We start from the raw sequence: 24845 nt of genomic DNA, 5'->3' as shown, positions 1-24845 counted from the left end.
TGCAAATAAGGGTGTAATGGGTAATCCTGAGTTACAGAGATTCGTAGAATACACCTCCCAAATTTCAAATGATTTGATTATTTAATTTCCTATTGGGAAGGCACATTTAAAATGGTAATGAAAAAATACATACAGCTGAATTAAACATGTCAAAAAGTTTTCTGGTGACAAAACAACCTAAATATTTAAGTCCAGTGGAATCTTTTTACTTAAAACATAGACATTTTAAGAGTAACAAGTCCAAACACCATTTAATAAAACATATACTTTATTTTCTTGGTGCAAGTCAGTCATTGCACTAGTCACTTCATTTTCATCCCATTGTCATTCCACAACAAAATTCATTCACAATCAACATCAAAATCAACAAAACCACAACAAGCAACCAAACAGCAATCTTCAGAGGTTATGGTATGCATGAAGCCATGATTTTCAGCTCCTCACACAGGAGCACACACACTAGCTTATTATACTCGCAGAAGGCTTGTGACATCAGGTCATATACTGCAGCCAGTCCTACACATGGAGGTCAAATAAACATGGTATGGTTTATGTCAAATGAGAAAGCAGTTGTTATGGATCTTATTTCATTTCTATTCTAATGTGAGATCTTCCACTGTTATATTCACTGATATACTCCGACAGGGAGTGGGATTAAATAGAACCTGGTATCAAACCATTCCCTTAATGTATAACAACATAATTAAAGCCCAAAAGTCCACTTAAATGCTTTTTGGAGCTTTCAACTGTATGTCATGGCCTTCTTTAGTGACTGGAGCTCGCTCAAGTGTCATAACATAACCTATAAGTTTGGAAGGCAAACCCTAAGATTCAAAATTTATGCCACAAAAATGTGTGTGGAGAATCTATTCTTCATTTTCCTGATAAGGGGTATATTTTGAATCTGACAGCAGCCAATGGGGTTGCATGAGCAGGATGGAAAGGTGCATTTGGCAGTGCAGACAGATTACAGATGATACTGCAGATTATCACATCGGGACATTAAGGCATTCAGGTTTTGTCTATTTAAAGGACAATTGTTGTGGCTGATTATGTCACTTGTAGTTACTTAAAGGTGCACTCCACTAATTTGACACATCAAGTACAGAGGCTGGTTGACTGTGTAGTTGTATAATGTCTGCTGTGGCTCAGGGTTATATCAGTTTGGGCTTAGATACTACAAATCTAGAACAGAAAGCCTGCATTACAAACTGGGCATGGAGACATTGGAGACTTACTTGGCAGGGAGGGTCACACTAAAAATGCTAAATGTAGGATCCACTGCTTTTGAAGCTTGACCCATGCTAGGGACTAAAAGTCAGGTTATCTCCACCTGCATCAATTTGACCATTTTTTCAGTCTTTCACTTTATGGAAGTGCAATACAAAAGTAACCCTTTAATATTAACACTGTAGATTATAAATAGTAAAAAAAAACTTGAAACTTGGCTGTGGTGAAGGTGCTCAGCCAAAGACCATGTGTGAGGTAAAAGACGCACAACTGTAGATTAGCAAGGCCAACAGAGTGGAAAACCTCTGGAGAAACAATCTAGCTCCTTAAGTCAATTTCAGTTGTCACAATCTTTTATTCAAACCTTTATTCATATTATGTTAGGGGTTGTCTTGACTTCCCGGACTTAATAGCCAAGACTTGAGACTTATTTGTAACTTGCAAAACAATGACTTTGTCCCATCTCTCCTCTCTGCAGTCAAATGTGAATGTCCTTGATCTTTCTTTAACCATCCACCGACTCCTGCTCAATGAACCCTTTGATCCCAGTTGAAGACCATGAGATGGGGTTGAAAGCTCTGAAAAGTTGGTTAAATTAACCTCTGAGCTTAGATTTTGTTATACATACTGTTCCCAAAGTTCCAGAATGAACTTCCACACTCGTTCCCTTCATCAACAAGTTTTAGCACACACTTTCACTTCACTAATTTGAATACATGAATAATTCTCATAGGCAGGATTTAATTATAATCTGTGTTTAAGTGCAAGAAAGAAAAAACTTCACATGAACCTAAATAATAAATCAATTCAACTCAAATGTCTGCAGCATATGTGTAGGTTGAAGTAAAGCTGATGCAGACTGGGCTATGCATGGAGCTCCCAGTGGTCTTCAACTAGCCAGTCCCTTCTGCTTACACTAGGAAAGGCTTCTGGACTGTGGCTTGACCGATCTCCAGGACACCCAGTCCGTCTCCGAACACCCTGCAGTCCTGACAAGTTCACCTTCCTCCTCTGCTCTCACAAAGGAAGGTTGTCATAGTACCCAGGTCCGTTTTATCCAGCAGCCTGGTGGCTGGTGTTTGGGCACCAGAGGGCCGGCCAGTGCCCTACTCCCTTGATTTGTGCCCTGGACGGTGCAGCATCCAGGGGAAGTGTTGTGGTCTATGCCCCCCCTGTCAGTCTCCTCTCCAGCCGATCCAGCTTAGCCAGGTTTTCCTTCAGAAGTTTGGAACCAGGGCTGAGAAGCAGGGCTCTCTGGTAGTACATCCTGGCTGCTGCATAGTCTCCCTGCGTACACACACACACACGCAAACACACAAAACAATACATGCATTACAAACAAATATGTGTTCAATCCAGAACCACCTGGGGCTGTTGCTCTGTTATTAGCTTAATTATGGTTTAAGGTTTAAAACTGGTTTAAACTTGGGCTTTGTATTCAACACATTTGTTACACTGCAAGGATGCACATACACAGAGTTTTGGTGAGTAACACTGGGTGTAAACAACTGCACAGGGCAACTTTAACCTGCACCTGTAGTGTCCTGTAGAAATCACCTAAACGCTACTAGAGGTCACTGTATCTGAGGTTTAATTTAAACCTGCTGCACACCTGGTTTAACAGAGGTTTAAGATCCCACAGGCAGTAATGTAGTTAGTGGAATTGGAAAAATCAGACTTCTAACAGCTGGAACCAATTTCTTTAAGTGTTGTTTTCTGAGAGGTTCCTTATGAATCACTTGTGTGTTCACTTATTTTGACACAGCAGTCAGGCTGAACTTAGCACACCACTGTGTTTCAAAACTCTGCAAGTTCCACTTTAGCTGAACCCCTTCTTAACCACAGCTAAGCTAGTTGGATGCTAAGTGACACACCCACAGCCCCCTGACACCATTCACCATTGTTTTACAAGAAACTTGTAATGAGGAAGTTTGGTCAGAATTTAAACTCATTGCTTCCAGTAAGAAAATATCTTCAGCAAAGTTTGCATATCAACAGCAACAACAATGAGGATTTTCACCCACAAGCTACATGGAATATGGTAATAATGGAAAATTTGGACAAGGCTAACCAGTTTATGTATTTACATGTTTGTCAGTTGGATTACCAAGAGTTTAATGTTCAAAATATTTTTCAGCTAAGACACAGCAGTGTATGGTAGCTTTTAAAATTGATTAACAATTCTACCTTGATGTGCTGAATCCCTCCCATGTTCATCCAGGCCTGGGATTGGTCAGGTTTGAGTTCCACAGCCAGCTTGTAGCTCTAGTGGAAGAGAAAAAAACACTGTGGTCAATATCATGACATTTCATCAGAACATCAGAGTCACAAGAGTCACATCCATCCACTCAAGACACAACATAACAGTTCGCTATTAAGATGATTCACTGTGGTTGTAAAATGTCTGAAGGCACTGATTTAGGCCTGGGTCAGACCTGGCAATAAAAACTGTCTGATTCCAACCATGCAGCTAAAAATACAAGTGAAAATCTATCGAGAACTACCGAGGATCTAATTATCCAAACCACGCTGAAATGTGCTCTGGGAAGCATGTGACTGTGTTGGTTAACACTATTTATTTCCTATGGCTTTCTCTTGACTTTACATTTTTTATTTTATGGGTTGAAAACTTAATTCTGTTCATTTTATGTACACTATAACCTCTGCCTCTTTTGTTTTCCTCTTTCACTTTTCTTCTTCCTGTGAAGCACTTTGCAGTGTTTCTTTAGAAAAGTTATGTATAAATAAAGTAGGAAAGTACAGGTTTAATTAATAAGATTGTTACTAGCTGCGTTCCACTTAGGTGTGCCAGGTCAAGGACAATGGTATATGCAGCTTACTGATACACCTAAATGGAACAGAGCTCTCATTAATGTTATTAGTTACACCTGTGGTTTCCCTGCTATGACAAGTAAAAATACTGTGCTGTGAATAATGTCCACTGAGAGATTAGAAAAATTGTTTAACTTCCTGGAAAGTTCACTGTGATGTGGAACATTTTGTGGCGTCCTTTGAGATGTGTGTTTTTGCTCAGTATTCAATATGTCAAGGTGAAATCCAATACATCCATCATGAAAAGAAGAAACACTGCACTGTTCCAAACAGCTATTAACACAGCAAAGACCACAGCGTGCATCAATAAACTTTATGTTCAGCCATGCTTTCACTGATCTCTGGAAATGATTTAAACAGACAGAGGACACATACTATTGCATTTATTTACTGATAGTAGCAGCTAGTTCTCACTGCTTCCCATGGAGAGTTTTTTTTAAGAGTCTGACCCCTCAAGATATTTTCCTCTTTAGGCTTTATATTTCAACTAAGTAGTTATTGATTATTCTGAGTGAGGATAATCACTGCACATACAAAGTCCATTTCTCCCCCCCCTTCAGACTGAAAGTTGTGAGCAGTGATGTGAATTCATAGGAAAAGACTTCCCATTTCAAAGCAAGACTAACCATATTTAATAACCTGTGATAAATGATTATCATTTAGTGCAGACTATAGTTGTATGAGGAGCACAAATTATACTGAAATATGCAAATGACTCTTTAATGAATTCACTGAGTTGAAATAAAGAAATTGACACATTTTTGTCTGCTGCAGCCCTTATGAAAACTGTTCACTCAGTGACCTCTTTGCTACTTTCCTTTGCACTGACTTCTGCTCTGCTGTGTTTGGTTTGGTCTGATCACACCTCTTTAAATCAAGCCTGAAAGCTGAAATTCTATTTTCAAGGCCAAATATGATAAATAGAAATGAAAAGAGTTTGTGGTGTTAAAAAACCCCTCAACATTTGCACCTCATTTATTTATGCTTCTTATCTTCAGGGCTGAGGATGTTTGAATCAGCAGCCAGGCGCTCTGCTCTGACACACTTGAGACAAAAAACAGACATTAAAGTCCTAAAATAAACCAGTTTAAAACCACACTTCAAACAGTTTTCCAGGCTGCTCGCCTCATGTTTGTTTTCTTCCTTCAGAGACTGTGATAATGCCAGTAAAATAACACTACATTGCACTGTTATCTGTATCAACTAATAATCCAGTTCCCCTGAACAAACACTGCTCACTTTAATGCTGCCGTGACCTGAGATGACCTTCTGGCTCTTCCTGTCATGTTTCCACAACATCAGTGTTCCCCAAAATGTGCTCAGAGTTGTCTCTCTGTGATTTGTTTGCTTTCTCTCCTCGTGAGCCCTTTACTCAGGAAGTCAATCAAAGCTTCCTGTGCTTTCCAGAAACTTCCTTCGCAGATTAAATCAAGGCCATGATTCTTAAGACAAGTAATTCAAAGTTTTCCAGCAGCTCTGTACAGATACTGACTCTCAAACTGAAAGTGAAGGCCAGCAGTCCCGTGAGACAGTTTGTAATTGCAGTAATGAGATGAATGTGAAGTGTGGTTGATATGCTGTTAGAACTGTTAGCTCTGCCAAGGTTTATGTTTTTCTACCTTTCAGTCATTGTGTACTTTCAGCTGCATTTACAAACACTGTTTTGAAAGCCACTTCAATATATTCTATGCATGGGAAGCAGTGGGCTCTAGCTGCTACTATCAGTAAATAAATTCAGTAGAGTGTATCCTCAGCCTTTGAATAATTTCTCTCAGAGATCAGAGAGAGCAACGACTGAGCATAAAGTTTAATGATGCACACTGTGCTCCTTGGTGTGTTAATGGCTGTTTGGAACATTGTAGTGTTTACTGCTCTGCTGGGTTTTCCCCATGGATGTAATGGTTTTCACACTGACATAACCAAACAGGAGTAAACATTTCCAAAGGATGCTGTGAGATGTCCCACAACTCAGGCAGAAAACAAAGGGTGTGTCTCCTGAGATCAGTAATAGTGAACTTGCCAAAAACCATTCCGGTACGCTACAAGTTCAGCTGATTCTCTTCTTTAACCTTCCAAATGTACCTTTTCACAGCCTCACAGCTGCAGCTGATAACAAGATTATACTGCAGTCCAGTGAATAACAGCTAAGTTGATTTTGGAGTACACTTTACTGTGACATGCTTTGTCAGTAAAACTGACTGGATTTCTTGTTAGTCTATCTAAAATGATCTCAAAGTCACCCATGATTATTTTATTAGCTGGAAACGTTGCTTTGGCTATGACACTTCTGTATTTCTGCTGCCTTTTTGTCTTGCCAAACAGAGATGTGGACAGATGTATGGAAGCTTAGGAAAAATCCTCTGCCTTGAAATGAATAAAACTCAGCAGAAACTTGTTGTAAAATGGATAAAAAGAATCGAGCTATGACAAAAACACAGGAATATACTGTCTTTTAGCCCCTAGTATGGAGCTACCTACAAATAGATCCTCCGTTTCCCATAATGTAACTCCATGGTGTCTTCCCACTTAGTAAATAAAAAATACTGTGCAGTTTCAAAACCTAAATTGAGACTGATTAATTTATAAGATTCTAAGATTTGACAGAGTTCCTCCAGAGCCACAGAAGACATTTTTGACGCTGTTGATGTTCATATTGTGCGGAGTTTCCCTTTGAGTCAAGTGTCTTAATCCTTCTTCCACCACTATCATTTATGAAAGCCAGGTGCAGCTTCTGGAAACTCTAAGGGAATGGAAAGCCCAGTCCCAGAATGCAGCTGGGCTGGGGGGAGCTATGCTGCAGCAAAAATAAATATTTCTATTTCATTTTGTGCATCTGCTGTATTTCAGTGAACCAACTCAAATGAGAATGGATTATATTCTGCATGTAGAAAATGTCCAGTGTTGGTATTTGGCTTGGACTTCATCAAAAAATAACCTTTGTTTGTTATAGAAACAAATGCACAGAACATACTGTCATTTGTCTATAAATAATATTTATTTTCACCTGCAATTCATCATTATGAAACACTGAGCCATGCCTTTATAGATTCATGTAATTTGCTGTGGGCAATATTTTGTAAAAAATACAGTTTTTTCCATAGATCAGCAACTAGAAGCGAAGGATGATCAGTTGCTATGGACTACAACATTACATTATTCATAGATGTCTCCACCCTGCCTTGTTTTGAATGGGACTCTGGCTGGTTTTCTTCCTTGGTGTGGTTCCCTTTAGAGGAAGTGATCTCAGTCTGGTCACAAACAAAATTCTGGAGCAGTTCGTCGGTCTTCTTGATATTTGGGCTGATATATTATACATATTTGGGAGCTTCTTCAGGACCTTCTTTCTGGGTTTATATGATTGCTCCTACCCCAGAGATATAACTAATGAGAGGAATGAAAAGTTCTTGACATGGTTTTTACTAATGTACTTTGGTTCGCTTGGATTTTTTTCTGTGTGAAAAGGAAAGGAAAAAAGGCAACAAGTTCACCAACTTATCCACTGATTCAGACTAGAGCAAACCAACTATATTTGAAAATGCCCTATAATATACTATCTTTAATTGCTTTCAGTAGCAACAGGAGAGGAAAAAAGGTGAAAAAAATGAGACAAAAGTGAGAGAGGAGATGGAGAGAGCAGTACCTCAAAAGCTCGGTCCAGCTGGTTCATCTCTCGGAGCTGGTTTCCTTTGGAGAAATACAGCTCTGCTCTCACTGTCAGGTCACTGGGATTCTGCTGAAGGGCTCTGTCCAGAGCATCCAGAGCCTGGCACAAACACACACAATCACAAGTCAACACATACAAAAACACCAAATATATGCAAGCACACACCTACTCTTTGAGTGTACTTCCTGGCCTGACTGTCGATTGTCACTGCTGGTTTAGAGCACAGCAGGCTCTGCAAAAAGTCTCTTTTACTACCTGATACTTTGACCTATGAGGCCTCTGAAGGAGAGAGGAAAAAAAGTAGATGATGCAGAGAAGAGGAGGCTGGAACTGATTTGAAGCAGAGCTAGCCAGACAGAAAGAGGAGGTGGACAGGATGATAATTTATTCCTGTCTTTCTGTGAAAGAGCAGCATCAGCTTGATCACTGCCACACTGACAGAGAGAGACAGAGAGAGAGAGAGAGAGAGAGAGAGAGAGAGAGGGGATCTCAGAATTAACAGGCAGTTTGGAGGCTCCATGTTGTTGGGAGCTGCAGAGGCTGGAGCAGTGGATCCATGTTTAATTTCCAGCACAGACTGACCAAATACTGATGTTTCATGTTTCTGGTCCTGGAACGAAGCCTAGAGGCTGTAGATACTCCCCACAGAGAACAATGAATACACTGGAGGTCAACATTTCAAACATGAGAAATTGTTCACACTGAATGTACAAATTATTGGGGATGTTTTCTGGGTGTATCCAGATAAAAGTAATTTTCTCCTACTGTTTTCTTTCAGTAAGTCTACAATGACTGCAAAAGGAGAGTATTGAGAGAGGAAACATTTTGGGAGGTGGGCTTATATTGCATATGTTCTAAGAGTGAGTTGAGACGATGGATATCAATGTCAATTGTATGTCTGTGCATTTCTCTTTGTGTACAAATCAAACAAACTAGATGTACCATGTTAATCAGTGAGCTTTAGAGGTGTTGAAAGGTGTGTCTTGTCTTTATGCTAAGCTAGGCTAATCTGGTTTTCTTTATTTGAGATATGTGGTATATGATAAGTAAGATTACAACAACTGAAAATGACACCATTTGCTTGTAAGCAGTGAATGTAACACTTTTCACAAAAGGTGTGACTGCCTGTAAGAGGAAATGATCCATATGTGTTAATTGGTCAAGCAGCTGTAGTGTAGGCACTAGGGGTATAAACTAATACACATACATTAGTCAGGAATGAAGAAATAATACACTCTCAATGGATTCAAAAAACATTACAAGTTTAGCAGTAAACCCCCCCAACTCCGTTATGTCACCTGATTCAGACAATTTACTGTGTCAGGATCTTTAGCAGATGTCCATCAATAACAGACGTCCATAACTCAGTTTAGAAATCGTACAAAGAAGGCACTCAATATAACTTCAGCTTGACTGATGTTCCACACGTGTTATTTTTACCTCATGATCAGATACTGAAGCCTGGCACCTTGAAGACTCGACAGTAAAAGGAAAACTGAGGAGCTGAAGTGAGGGACTGTCTCAAAAGCGCGGTCAAATGGGCTGATGGAAGTTTGCAGGTTTTTGTCTTTTTTTTCATAGACACATCAGACCAACTTTATTTTCATCTGGGCCTCCACCCATTATATACAAAGCTCCTGTTTTTAAAGATAATCATGTAATATGGCCCGATGCAATTCCGACTTGTATTTTTCCATTAAACTACTGTTCTATTTTCACCACTAATTATTTCTACACCAAACTTTAACAGTTAAACAGCTTTTTTTCCCCTTTTGTTTTTTTGATGGTGCAGTTCAAATACAAATATTTTTTTTCTGAATTTGACTTATTTAGGTACATGATTAAAATATTATGTTATTTTGTTGGAGGCTAAACCTACAGATATACAACATGCATAAAGAGCATGAACGGCAACAGAAAACAATGAAATACAGAAAATGAAGTCTAGACTATTTCTGACAACTTCTGGTATAAGTCACGCCTACTCTTGATATGAATCTATATGCTGATTTTAGCTTTATGTGATACAAACAGATACAGAGAGTAGCTTTGTGGTACACCCATAGTAAACACACATATTTAGTGCTGGACTGCAGGAAAATGAATACATCTGTCTGTCCATTCCTCTTTGAATTTTTTGTTCTCTTTGTCAGCTTTCCTCTTCTTTGCAAACTTTGAAAACAACATCTTGCTGCAAGCAATAACGTTCACATGTCAGACTGACAGTGAACCTTGTTGTCATGGTAATGACATTATGCTTCACACACACAAGCGGCTGTGTTTAGTCTTGGAGTCTGCAATGCCTGTCACGTACTATACACGTGTACATATTATCCATCACACCAGCAAACACATAAGAAAACATATCCCTCCATAACATCTGATTGCAGTTTGGATAGAATGTGAGGTAGGTTTTGATTTTATTTGTTTAAAAATGAAAGGTTGGACCCATGTTTGTACACTTATACATACATAATGTACATATATCATCACTGACAATTCAAGCTGAGCTGCTTGCTTTTCTGGCCTTCTTCCAGCTGTGAGGGACTCCTCTCTTCCTGGTAGGAAAGCATTATGGCACAAGAATGACAATAACATCCATCAACACTACACTGGCAATCCAGATGATTTTAGTATGCATGATGACATTTTATAGCCTTGTACTGTAGACTTCCTGTGTGAACATTCCACACATTTACTTTGAAACTGGGTCACAGGGAAAGTGAAAGACAGAAAAGTTTAAGTGCTGATGGTGGTGATAGAACACAGTGGGAGGATGAGTGGCAGCTGCTTGCCAGCAAATGGCCGCTAGTTTGATGTAAAGTGAGGAGGTGATTAGTTTCCACAGTAACCAATGGAGCGGAAACCATCTCCTGCTGAGAGTTTAACATTTCTCACTGTGATTGTCTAAATATGCTGTGCGTTATATTACCTCCAGGCAACAGATACAGAGGCCATGATACAGACACACACACACACACACACACACACACACACACACACACACACACACACACACACACACACACACCTCTGTGTAGTTGCCCCGCTTGCTGTAGATGGCAGACAAGAGGCGGTAACATTCAATACAGCTGCCCTCTCTGGATATGATGTCCAGGGTCATCTTCTCTGCCTCTTTGGTACGACCGGCCATGGCTAAAACCTGAGCCTGGAGGGAAACAGAAAGACAGGCAGAGTGTGTGTGTGTGTGTGGACTTGGAGAGATAGTCTGATTTGTACGGCTGCAGAGAGTCCTTTAGAACCTTCTCTGGGCTGCACACACACACACAAAGAAATAGCCACAAAAACATACAAATCATTTTTAGTAGTGTGGATCTGATGGCTGACATATGATGATGACTACGACAGGTTTTCCTTTCACTCGGCCACAACAGACAGCAGGATCAGATCATAGCATCACTTTACTGTAGCCTCTAAAATTTCAAATATATCATGGGATTTTGATACCCACAATCTATTCACTGTCTTACATTCATATACAACATCCTCTAATTGGCTTAAATATCTGTGCTGACGTTTACTAATGGAGAACTTAAATGGAAGCAAAATGCCACTGTGTCTTATCCTATTACTATTCAATGCAGGCATGCTGCTAGAGCTGTGTGTGTGTGTATGTGTGTGTGAAAGAGAGAGACAGATGGAAACAAGAGAAATGGTGTATTCATGGCTTGGCCGTGTTTGAGGCCAGACAGATGTTGTTTTGGTGAATATCCAGAATGTGGCAGCTTGTTGCCACACACTCACATTCAGTTGTCTTAGTATTCCATGACTCAGTGAGTAATTGAATGTGTGTGTGTGTGTGTGTGTGTGTGTGTGTGTGTGTGTGTGTGTGTGTGTGTGTGTGTGTCTGCTTACCAGAGCCAGCCAGATGTCGGTGCTGCCTGGCTGCAGGGCGGCAGCCTCTCTGTACACCTGCAAGGCCTCTTCGTAGCGTCCGGTGTTGTAGTACAACGCCCCCAGCGGTGTCAGGATGTCCACCTTCCTCGTCACCTGCAGCGCCCTGCGGGACAAAGGTCAAAGGTCATGATTACAAATTAGTGAAACCACATCTTGGAGGTTCAATATCTACTGCTCACCCATTATCAGTTTGTCTGCACCTAAATTTCCCGTTAAAGGAATATTTCAACATTTTGGGAAATAAACTTGTTTGCTTCATTGTCAGTAAAGTTAGTTGAGACAATCAATATCAATGTCTGTCTGTAAGTTCAGTACAGAGACATGTTAAACTGCCCCAAACAAGGACAAACTCAATCCAACATACAGTCATACAGTATATCAAGCAATGAATGAACGGAATTCACTTCTCTAATGAGAATTTTTTATCTAGTTTTAAACCATTACTGAAACAGCATCTACTGAGCAGAGACTTTGGATTAGTTTGTGAAGTCAATGTTGGGTTTATAGTTTTTGTTATTATGATATTATCAATGTATTAGAGTGTTCATGGATTAGGACTTTGGTGCTTACTAAATACACACACAGGTTTTTATTTTTATCAGAGCTTGTATGTGTGTTTCTTGCAGTTTATGTTATTCTGTAAGTATATCATGTATGTCATGTTTTTCTTGTTGTGTGCGGTACATTTATGGTTATCATGCAATTGTTATCATTGTCATTGTGAGAGAAATTCTGATGTGGACCCCAGGCAGAATAGCTGCTGTGATAAAGCAGATAATGAGGATGTAAATAAGAGGTAGGCCAAAGACAGATGGAAACACACTTTGAAAATCAGTATAAATCACTATACTGCCTTTTCTTATAAAGATTCTGTTCACTGCTTCTTATATATACTTCCCTCATGAGTGGGAATTGATCCATTGATGTACTGTAATGCTTTACTTGTCTTTCTGTAGGTGTTTTATCCGTTGGCTTTGAATGCTCTGAATTAACCAACTTGCCTTTCTTTGGTCTGGAGCGCCGATTACAAAATTTGCTAAATTTGTCTGTAATTGAATATACTCTAATCTATAAGTAATCAAATGCTTACATTTCAGTATGGACAGTAACATATCATAGAAAAAATGTGAAGCATCAAGTAATTTTCTCAGTGTTAGCATTGAAAATATTACCACAAAATAACTTTTCTGACGTTTTAACCACATTTTGATTGGAATTCTTTGTCTTAAAAAGTATTTCTCATTCACAATAAACATTGAACTATTTTACTGTCAATGATTTCTGCAGCATATTATAGAAATGCTTCTCCTGACATAAGGCCTGCCTGGCTAATGACAGAAGAAATGTTTAAATTTTTATCACACATTAAAGGTTGTCTGTAGAGTTTTTGACCACTAGTAGTGCTGTGAAGCAGTGTGTCTCCATTTTCTTTGTATCATGCACACACATGAGTAACATAATTCACATTCTTGCTGCCTGCTGCTGTTCCACTGAAATGCAGCTGGGAATAACAAGCTCAGAAACGCAGCAATGCACCAACAAAGGCGAGAAAGAAGAAGACTGCAAGGAAGCAAACAGGAAGGTAAGCAATGCAGATGTCAAAATTTTCAAAAAATCAGCTTTGCTAATGTTCTACGAGGAAGGAAATGCATTTAACCCATTTGTTAGACCTCAAGGATACACTAAATACATTTTGCACAGAAACACTGAATGAAAACAGTGGTGCTATATCACACAGCCCAGACCACATATTTAATGAGGTAGCTGTTAACAATGTTATCTAGTAACTACATTATATGTATATTATAAATATAGTATATACATCATATTGTGACGAAACACATCATTATCTTTGTGATTCAGCTCAGGAGGTGACAATAACTGATAGATCAATAGCATTATGTGTTTGTTTAGTGGTAGTTATTCGTGTTATCATTCTGGGGAAAAAAGGAAACCTGAGAGTCAAACAACTCAATCAAGTAGCTCACTTCACTCAGGAAAAACTGAGTGAGGTGAGCGGACAGCACTGCAGATCAGACACCAAGCTGAGTTTAATTTGATAATCAGCAGCTAAACACATTTTTTATGCAACAGTAAAGTAAAACTGAAAATGCTGGTTATGAAAATGCACATATGTTTCCAGAGGGGAGGATAATATATATATAAAAAACAAACCAGTTACAGTAACAGTAAGTAGTATGTTCTTGTCAAAGGTCAGAGTCAGGTACAGAGCCTGGAGTCTTAAAATACACAGCTACTGTTGCTCTTTTTCTTACCTCTTGTACCAAGACTCGGCCTCTTTGTTCTCATTGGAGGAGCGGAGCAGGCGGCCCAGGTTCACCATGGCAACGTAGTGTGCCGGTTTGAGTCGAACAGCTTGCTGGTAGTGAGCGGCTGCCAGCTCTCCTTCTCCTAGTGGAGAGGAGAGGGCAAGGAGTGAGGAACGGAACAGAGGTTTGAAGGAATGTACAAGAAATGTGACAAGTATTAAGCAGGAAATGAGGCAGGAAACAAGTAATATGTGCAGAGTGAAAGAGAAGAAGGATGAATGGAGAGAATACAGGTGAAAATAAAGGAGACAGTGTGAAACATTCAAATCACTGAGAAATAATACAAACAGCAGAGAAGAAGAGATGCAGAGGTAGTGATAGAGGTTATTGACAGTAAAATGTTTGATAAAACTTGTTATGATTTACAACTCTGGGGACTGCTGCTGTTAGCCCACTAGCTACTAACTCTTGCAGTTTATGCTTACAACCCTACCCACACGATTTCCTGTTTTCCCCTGCTTTGGCCTCAAAAGCAAGGTGAATTTTGGTCGGACTGCAGCTTCAGGGTGTTCAAACTTTTCACTTCAACCGCTCAATTTTGCTGCAACCTTGGTGATCATCTTGTTGCTAGTAAACTTTTAAACTTGTTTCCTTCTCTGCTGTTATCAGCTGTCATTTCAGTGTCAGACTGATGTGATCCACCTCCAGCTGTCTAATGGGTTCATCCAGTCAGCTCATTAATAATCTCATCCAGCTAACCTTTATGTTTTTTACTTCCTCACCACTCCATTGGTGAATTCCTGTACAGGTTATGGAGTGACTTCCACCATAGAAATGATGAAGATCCTCACACAGCTCTTCATCTCTTCCTATTCCTACATTCGTTAATACATGTATGTCTTTAAGCCCTGCTCTTAATTAGTTTCTTCTGACTGAGATGCAGTTACTCTTCTTTGGTGCTGTGTTAAGGAGGTTTTGTCATTTGACATTTTTAGAGTCTGCTGATGCAAAGCACTGCAATCACATGCTGTGCTGCTGGATATCAAATTTAGAAGACAACAACAAGTTCAATTGGATGTTGTGAAAAGAACAATGTTCATTGGCAAAGAAAAAAATGGCTGTTATTTAACAGCCCACTCCTAAAATGTGTTAGACTTTTCAACAAGCATATAAATGTACAAAACACTTGTTCTTTCACCGTCATATACAAGTGACAAGAACATGATTTTGACTTATTTTTCACTCTGATAGATTAGACGTCTGCAGCAAGTTTCAATTCTCTGGCTGCAAGTTGATTTTCATAATGCACTGAAAGGAACCAAATCAATGGCTGCCTGGAAGCTGGAAAATCAATTAGAAAAACCAAAGAACCCTCAGGTGAATAGTCAGCAATAATATAAAGTGTAGGCAAAATATAATTAATTTGTTTAATCTGTATAACAAGTAAAAACTGTCACGGTCCAGTAAACTTGATCATTAGGCAGTTCAACTCACCCGTATCCACCAGAAACACTCCGTAGTTATTATGCAGGTCGGAGCTGTCAGGACAGTTCTCTATACCTTTCACATACACTTCATTGGCTTCAGGAAAGCGTTTCTGTGGGAGAATGCAGATGAAGTAAATATAGGATTACAGACATGAAGGAATGAACCAGGAAGCTGATGCTGACATGAGGGAGTGTGTGGAACTGAAGCAGCTTCTCTAACAGTGTGTTACAGCTGCCCTGCTTTAATTCAGGAGTTATGAAGTGGTGATGAGTTACATCATGTCTCCAGGCATCGAGTCATATATGGTGCATATGTGTGTGAGTCTGTGTGAGAGAGAGAGATGTTGCTTTTGTGTTCTGTGGATGTTTCACCTGTTCAGCATAGAGTGAAGCCAGACTGGAGTAAGCATCTGCAAAATGTGGACCGAAGCGTATGGAGTCTTTCAGCAGCGTCTCAGCCTCTTTCTCCTTCCCTTGGGACCTGGAACAGATCATCATAATCATCAGAGTCAACATCCTCCTCTTCCTCCTAATCATCATATCTTAATAACCCTAAGCCTGAAACTAACAAAAAGAGCATACTTGTGCAAAGTTTGCCTGGCAGAAATTTACCAACATATTGACCCAATCTGTGTCCTCCACAGACCCCTGCAACCCTTATACATACAGTATGTTTTGGTCCTGTTCAAAGCCCAGAGATTTTTGGTCAGCCACTTGCAAAACGACTTCAGATGGGTTAAATGTTAAAATCAATGTCTGCCTTCTATTAGCACTCTTTGGTGTGCCAGGAGCGTCACTTCCCTGTAGCACAGCGGTGACTGATATGATGGCTTTTTTTGATGCTCCTGGCCAGAAGAAGAATACTTTTATCCTGGAAATCTCCCGTCCCTCCCCCTGACTCCACATGGCTCTACAATGCCACGCTCTTCCTCCAGCTGGAGAAAATTAAGCTTACACGTAAAGAGTCAACGGACTCTTTCTACAAGAGGTGGTGGCCTTTCCTTGCACACTTCCAGAGTCTGTCCACACTCCCTTTGGATTAATGACTACTCAGACTGGTCTTTGTCTGTTTATGGTACAATGTATATGCACCAATAAAGTGTTGAAATTAAAAATCTTAATCACCATGATTACTACCATGATCATCATCACTCTCATCATCATCATCATCCTCACTATCATCATAAGTAACGTATGACAGTAAATGTAATATAATTTTCCAATATTTTCTTTCATTTTGTAGACAAAGCGATTCATCGATGATTCAAAATAATAATCCACAGATTAAGTGATAATGAAAATAATCGGTAGTTGCAGCCCTAATCATCAGTCAGTAGTATTATATTTTTAATTACAGCCATAGATTGTACGCTTCTTTAATTTCATTGCCACACAATGTAACAAAGAAAGATGAAGGTCTGCGCACTGTAACTACATGCTTAGAAGAGCATGTAGCTGTTAACGTCACTGATGGATGTCTCATTAAACACTGTAGCATCTCAGGGAGCTACAGTGTGCAGACCTTCATCTTTCTTTGTTAAATTGTTTCTTTGGTCCAGCACCTATTTTAAGTTTATTGGATGTGAGCTTCTACTTCACTTTTTGATTGCGACACAATGGAACACATATGATTTATTAATTCACACATACACACAAAAAACAAACAAACAAACAGGGCAAAGACACACATGCAGACACACACACACACAGAGCTGTTGTGGATCGATGGCTCAGTTTGTGTGTTCTCACAGTTTTGCTGATAACACAGAGATGATAATGGAGCTGAGCTGCAATAAGGGACTTCATTTCAGCTTCTATTATTGATGTAGTTTTCTATTAGAGGCAGCAGAGCTCAGTACATGCTATTTGACCACAAAACAAACAAACAAAAGAAACCTCCACAATTGTATAAAGAGCTTGTCATATTACAGTGTCAGGAGTCAGGCTAACTGACGACTTTCATTAGCAAGCGTGGCGAGTCATTAATTTTTAGGCCCTACAGTCTCTGACTGCAGTATGACTGATGCCACTGCAACTTTAGCTTACCATTCATTTCAATCAGAGTCCCGAGACTATGTTTCAACATATCTCTCAATACACTTTTTGCCAATATTGCCACACTGTGACTCCAAGGTACTGCACCATGGCACCAAGTGCAATGAATCATGGTTCTTATAGTTTCAAAATGTTTTTGTTTTTTTAATCACACGCCAGAAAAGAATCCAAAACCAAAATATACTCTGTTTGCAGTTTGTTCATTTCTAACCACAGCATCACAGACACTTTGATTTTTTTCTTCTGTGTTCAGACATATTACTGCCAGCTGTGTTCTCGGACTGCAGATGCAGTGATCACAACTTCAAAAGCATGTAATTTACTTTTAATGATTTCTGATCATTAAAAGTTTTCTGATTTCTTTTCATAGAGTTCTCTTCAAAATTTTGCACAAGTATCCCATAGAAATTCCAGAGGTGGGACAAAGTCATTCATTTGTAGGTATTTGCAATGAAATTCCAAGTCAAGATAGGTGTGTCTCATGTCAAGAACAAGTCCCAAGTCTTAAAATGTGTGTTTAATGTCCTAAAAAAGTCATTATTCTTCATAAAACTTAAAGAGATAGTGCAAAGGTTGGCCAGTTTTACTACAGTGTCATATTGAAGAATATGAAGTTCCATCATACTGAAGTGCAGCAGTTCAGGAGAAGTTCCAAACCTATCCAAGAATAACAATGATCTATATTCCACCATGTTTGCCATTCCTCAATAACATAACCTTCATGTCCAGATGTGTGTTTAATAAAGCTGGATTACCAGTTAAACCACTTACTTACTTAAGCAAATCTGGGTGACTTTCTGCTTAATAAAGATACAGACATAAGGAAACAGAAACTTAGTTTGATACTAGAGACTAGCTTGGTTCCTGTCAAGCTTAGCTTCACCTTTGGCTTAACCAGTATTACAATCTACCAGCCAAACTGAAACAGTGTTTGTTTGTTGTCATGTTGTTTCTCACACATGCACATTCATTTTCAGGTTTAATGATACAGAGAAAATGATTTCTGCATTATTAAAACCATAGTGCTGCAACACACTGAGCAGAGTTCATCTCTGCTTGTGTTGGTCTGACCTCAGACATGTGAGTCTGTAACATGTTGCCTAGAGCTGCAACGATGAGTCAATTAATCGATTAGTTGCCAACTATTAAATTAATTGCCAACTATTTTGATAATTGATCAATTACAAAAAGTAAAAATTCTCTGATTCCAGCTTCTTAAATGTGAATATTTTCTGATGTCTTTAGTCCTCTATGACAGTAAACTGAATATTTTTGGGACGCAGACTGTTGGTCAAGACAATACATTTGACATTTGAGGACACCATCTTGGGCTTTTGGAAACAGTGATCAACATTTTCCATCATTTCCACCACATTTTACAAGCCAAACAACTAATCAATTAATCAAGAAAATGATCAACAGATTAATCGATAATGAAAATAATAATCTTTAGTTGCAGCTCTAATTTTGTCAAAAGTTCTCTTTCTGGCAGGGGTTTGGTCTGTTTTTGTTTAAATATCTAATTCTTCACACTATATGTTAAATATATTCTGCTGTGTGACTACTGCAGTTTTGTTTTTCAATGTCCATTTGCTTTGAGAATTGATGATATCTGTGCTTGATGTCTCATGTCTGTGTTTCAAAGTCATGATCAAGCCAGGTTTGAATTACTGCAGTCTGCTCACATCAGCTCTCAGTTGGCTTCATGGGACACATGAATCCTGGGTCCATTTGTAAGGCTCACTCAAGCACTGCTTTCACAATGAGCTGTCTTTATGAAACACCTTGACCTAGGTCATAGACTGTGATGACATCACGCAGAGGCATGGTTGGATTTATCACACATGGATTTATACCCGAGGTGTATGATGTGAAAATCAGATGTAAATGCGAGGAAAGATATAGAGTGGTAAAAGAATGTAGTTTTTATGATTCCGGGTGTGAATTTGTAATTTGATGCACTGTGTTGAAAACCTGTTATTTTTCTTTGTATTGTCTTGTGGGAGGAGTTTTTTTATTACAGATTTTTTTTTAGATGCAATTATTTGATGTGGATTGTAAAAATAATTGCATGTATTTACAAATTGGAACACAGTTTTGGTGATTGAGTCATCTATTCTCAAATCTGGGCCTCTGAACAATGGAGGAAATCTGTGACACACATACTGGTCGGGGCACTTGGAAATTTGAGCAAGATAAAATATACTGACTTACACATGAAGGTATAAAGATCATTTTCTCTGCCATTGCTATTGTAATCATTAAACTTTCTCCCTTTTCCTATCTTTATTTTGGTAGTGTTTGATTTTTTTCTATTGTTGTCTGGGGAGCTGAGGGAACAAAGATAGTTTTTAGAGACAATTAGGAAGCTGCTGCTGGAACATTAAGACTGTCTCCAGCTAAGAGGGTCGTTGCCATTTTTAGGAGTGCTTCACACAGCTGAGAAAAAAAGATGTTCTTTCTACTATAAACTGTTCAAACAACATAACATTTGCAAACTTCTCCAGCTGTGATGAGTGTCTTCAATTTCTGTCACAAAGTGACTGTCAGGCTTTTGTTATGTGTGATGGAAAGTGGGTGCTATCAACGTTCTCAGACAGCCTTTCAGTGAGTGTGTATGTGTGTGTGAGTATGAGAGAGAGAGTGTGTCTTACTTGAGGAGGTTTCCCAGATTGAAGAGAGCTCGGTTATGCTGAGGGTTGGTGTCCAGTGCTTTCCTGTAGTAGCGCTCGGCCTCCTCTGGGCTGCGTGTCAGAGTGCCAAGATTGTTCATGGCGCTGGCATGGCGGGGGTATAACCTGAGAGGAGAGGAATAAGGAAGAGGAGGGGTGAAATTTTATATATTGAGAGCATGAAAGTCATTGATTCTACGTAGGAAAATCAAGAGAGAATCAAAAGAGCCACAGCAACCAGTGTGTGAAACACAGAGGAGTTTGGATCCCTTCATTGACACCTTGGACCCTCTGAAAACCTTACAACCAACTGTTTTTTTTTTTTTTTGGAGGGGTGATTTCTCAAAAATGAATTTTGTATTTATCCATACTGAAACATTTATTTGCACATAACTGAGGAAATATAAGAAATGTAAGGAAAATCTATTATAATCACAACATTTCAATGCAGCATTTAAGAAGAGAGTGTAATTCATAGGGCATCTGGTGGATAGTAGAGGCCTAACTCTACTATCCACTAGTAACTAGTATAAGTCAAATAAATATACACCAATCCATATGCAAAACAAAAGTCCTTATCTCTCGCATGTAAAAATAAAAACAGTCCTTAAATCATTGAAAAGTTCCATCTAAAAATATGACGCATCTGCCTTTAGACTACACTCACATTTAGCTGCCAGACAATTTAACAAAGGTTTTTCACATTTTTAACCATTTATTTGTTTTTCTGACATAAAGAATGGTTAATTGTGTTGAGAAGCTGATAGCTACTTGGATTGATTGTCAGTCTGTTCTGGAAATACTATGCATGGCATTGGACCTCCTAATAGAGTATTACCCACACTGCATATAAAACAAATAAAATATGTTTCAGTCAATTTGTGATATTGAGATACTGCCAGTGCAGTTAAAAGTTGGAGCAATATTTTTACACTTGAGATGATTTCGCACCAAGCAATATTTTATATTAACAATGGATCAAATGAGTGTAATGTGAAAGGTATTGCTTGCAGTGACGAATCCACAGAAATTTATCACCAACTATGCAGTTCCCTGTCTGCTGATTGTGTAAATCGGCTTCTGTTTGCTTACACGTTTGCTCTCATGAGGTAAGAATATGTCAGATTTTGTGTTCTGAGGTTGTTACGCTTCCCACAAGTGGTCAAAAAGATCAATTAATGCAGCTTTAAAGGTCCAGTGTGAACCAAAATTCTAAGCACAGGACTGGAATCTCCCAACTCCCAAATACACTAACATGTCTTTCAATAAACAGAATGACTACAAAATCTAAGTTATTCTTGTTATAAATAAAGTTAGAAAAGTTATTAATAAACAATGTGGATTTTTGTAACAGAAAACTCTTATGTTAACCTGACCTTTTTAATATTCTATGTATTTATTTCTGTTTTTTAATAAAACACATAAATGAGTCAGTCTTATCCAATTACTCAGTGACTCATCGTGCTAATCATTTATAACAAGGGCTTAGGCTTAAGCAGTACCTCAACAGTCATTTTTGCAGAGTAACTGCCTTTTTAGATATACTGGATGGTTCATCTTGGCATGAAAGTCATCTGTAAAAGCCAATTTACTAGATTTCTAACTCTGGAACCAAGCATTGCTGTCAAAATATGTTCGTCTTAGGAACCACTAATGGCTGCACACTTCCAGAGGGAAGCATACCATAACATGATCTTGATTGGACTAAGTGCCTTGTCACAGTGATAAGGATTATCTTCGGAGCAAATGGTGCAGATAAATCAGCAGTGAGTGTGTGGAAGCTGCAGCCAGCAGCCTCTCTGCTGACATTTACTGCTGCTCTCCATCACTGCAACAAAAGGCCTCTGTGTAATTGAAATACAGTTTTATAGTTAGTGCCCATAATGGTGACACAAGCCTGACAAGGCGCCCGGGGCAAGAAGTGAGTGGGCACCGTGGCAACGCTCTTTACAGTTACTATAGTAACCTTGTTCCATGGGTTAATGGGATGGCTTTTCACAGCACAGAAAGAGGTGCAGCTGTAGAAACACCTGAAAGAAACCAACCATAACAGCACTCCACAACAGAGTCTAACTGTTCACTGAGAGGCTTCAAATCACCCTGTGAGCTGCTTGATCAACATCTATAGAGGTGAACAACCAAGGAAAGAGCAGCTGTCAGCAGGCACACACGTTACTCTGTTTAAACTCCATTGGGTGTGAATAGGCAGACATAATCACTCATGTTTGTCCCCACATATGCACAGTGCCACACAGGCCCTTGCGGACATCATGAAATTTACATCATGTTGACCCTCAAAGCTAAGCAGGAAGTATGATTTGAGTTATAGCCTCTTGCTGTAAGCATGGACGCAGGCATCTGTATCTGCCAGATTTTATTTAAAGGCATACTGCAGAAATGTTGTATTGCACTTCGATACAGTTGGGGGACTTCCCATAATGCGGCTTGATAGTGTTATTTGTTAGACCCCCTCTGACTGGTAAATGCCTACATCTTTGAAACTCGCACCCCAAGTTTGCAAAGCAGCATTTCTAATAAGAATTTGAAGTTTGATGACATCACTGTGACACACCAGGGTTATTTTCTCAGACATGACAAAGCTCCTCCAAGGCCATGGAGGACATTACACAACTGTTCTCAAAGGCTGAATAATACTCATTGTGATGAGTAAAGTGATCCTCATGTGTGCCCTTTTAATAACACGATTAAAGGGCAACACAGTGGTGACATCCTGCAGTGTGTCAACGCATCACGATATACCAATGTCCTATTTCCCAGCATCAATGTGCACCAACATTAATTCTATCAAATTTGCACTCTGGATTGGCATGTCCCTGACACACTCAGTGTATGTTACACTTAATGTCTATAGCCATGGTGGTCATCTTTTTTTAGTGTGTTAGCATACTAACATTTGCTAATTAGCACTAAACACAAGTACATGTCACTAGTATTGCAGGTATTTGGTCATAAACCAAAGTCTTGCGAGTGGTGCTAGATGAAAGGTCAGGGGATCACTAAAGTTGGTAGAATTTTTCTTCAGGGACCATGGATGTCAAAATTACAAAATCCCATGAAACTTGATGAAAGCAAAGCCTGTGAAAATCCTCACTTATTCAGGTCCAGATAAGCTGGATATACCCTGGGCAACTGGACATGTTTTAGTTTCTTGAAGATGTTTTGCCTCTTATCCAAAAGGTCTCTTCAGAACTGAAAAAAGGCAAAATGTCTTCAACAATCTTAAACAAGTATGCTCTTGACTCAGCTTTTCTGAATATGTCATGAAAGTGATATTTCACTCTGGCTGCAATCCTTGGAGCCCACTGCTAGTGTGGCTAAGAATCAGTGAATTCAATTCACCCAGCAAATGGATGTATCAACATCCTATATTTCCTATGCCACAAAACCTCCCTTTTCTGATGGAGAGCAGAAGAATCAACACATCAGATTCTTTCTAATTCCAAACTCTTCTGGTGGTGGAATGAGTTGCCGAACTCCATTTGGTCAGCAGAATCCCTCTGTCTTCATAAATCACTTAGTGAACAGAGTACTTACTCACTCAACATGCTCATTCTCCATTTCTCAATCCTTTTCAGGCTCTCTCGCTCTCTCTTTCTCTCTTTCAGGAGGAAACAGCCCCCCCCCCACCTCAAAAAAATGGAATTAAAAGGAACTACGTTTGGGAATTTAAATCTTTGGGAATTTAAAATGTGATAGATTCAAAGGGATCTCTGTCCCTCTCATTGCCTTCCTAGTGGGAAAAAAGAAGGAGCAGAAAAGAAGTGGAGGCTGGTTAATTAAAATTAGAATGAGTGGTCTGGTGGTTTAGGGTTATTACGAGCTGGGATGTGGTTTGGAGCTGGATGAAAGCTGCTGGGGCTCTCCTCTCTAGCTTTGGCAGAATGGCAGGCTGGATTAGCAGAGTTGTTGTGCTGAAGCTCCCACATACTGGCAGAATATACTGAAGCTCTGCTGCTGCAGGATGGAAAAGAGGAGACTGGGAATGAAGAGAAGGATGATGCAGCTGCAGTGTTTGAGCCAGGACTGTTTGGGAGGGGGTTAAATGGGCCCATTACTACTTTTCTTGGGGGGTCCATCCATAGGGGGTATAAACATTACTGTATACCTGCTGAGTGCTACAATATACCAAAATGATATGAGAATAATATGATATTAGATACATTTTATCAGACAGATAAGCCATTTCATTTTTGAGGAAATCAACAATTGAGGATATCATCAATCAAATCATATGGATGAAAAATAGGGTGATCAAGAAAGTAGCCCTAGTTTCACAGTGACTCAAGTGTGCCACTGACAAATATTCACCAGTATTTTACTAGTTTACTAGACAACTTTACAGAACTTTAAGGTTAACCTGTATCTAGAGAACCAGATCAATTGGCTACAGCTCACATGGAGTGATAAAGTTAAAATGACATAAGAATTAAAAATAGTAATTACATTCAGATGTGATATTTAGTTATTGCTGCGATGTAGTTTTCCACTAGTGGTAGTGTGACAATTGCAAGTAAGACGGTTGAAAACATCAGATGTCATCTAAAATGATTCCGGTTTATAACATTATAATTTTGCTGACTGAGAGGACAAGCTGCTGCTCTGCTCTGTATGCTACATATACATGCCACTTTAGTTGATTAGAATATTGATGCTGTATATTTTAATGTATAACAGAGGAATTCTAACTGTTGTTTAT

The 24845-nt window shown here is 39.2% G+C and overlaps 1 protein-coding gene across 2 annotated transcripts in view; it reads right to left on the bottom strand.

Moving 5' to 3' along the window:
- Positions 1-250: 250 nt before the first annotated feature.
- The window catches only part of tmtc1 (transmembrane O-mannosyltransferase targeting cadherins 1), a 152865-nt gene continuing 128270 nt past the window's right edge, over positions 251-24845 (bottom strand). For both annotated transcript variants that reach the window (XM_044343776.1, XM_044343775.1), the window contains 9 exons: positions 20111-20254; positions 15774-15882; positions 15409-15511; positions 13921-14056; positions 11603-11747; positions 10758-10895; positions 7703-7825; positions 3418-3495; positions 251-2517 (listed from right to left, as the gene is read on the bottom strand). In XM_044343776.1, coding sequence (XP_044199711.1) covers positions 2392-2517; positions 3418-3495; positions 7703-7825; positions 10758-10895; positions 11603-11747; positions 13921-14056; positions 15409-15511; positions 15774-15882; positions 20111-20254 — 1102 coding nt within the window. In that variant the 3' untranslated portion in view covers positions 251-2391. The remainder of the gene's footprint in view (positions 2518-3417; positions 3496-7702; positions 7826-10757; positions 10896-11602; positions 11748-13920; positions 14057-15408; positions 15512-15773; positions 15883-20110; positions 20255-24845) is intronic.

This window comes from Thunnus albacares, chromosome 23 (assembly GCF_914725855.1).
Source record: "Thunnus albacares chromosome 23, fThuAlb1.1, whole genome shotgun sequence".
NCBI lineage: Eukaryota > Metazoa > Chordata > Actinopteri > Scombriformes > Scombridae > Thunnus > Thunnus albacares.
Note: the sequence above shows the minus strand (reverse complement) of the source record. Positions and strands in the feature narration are given on the sequence as shown.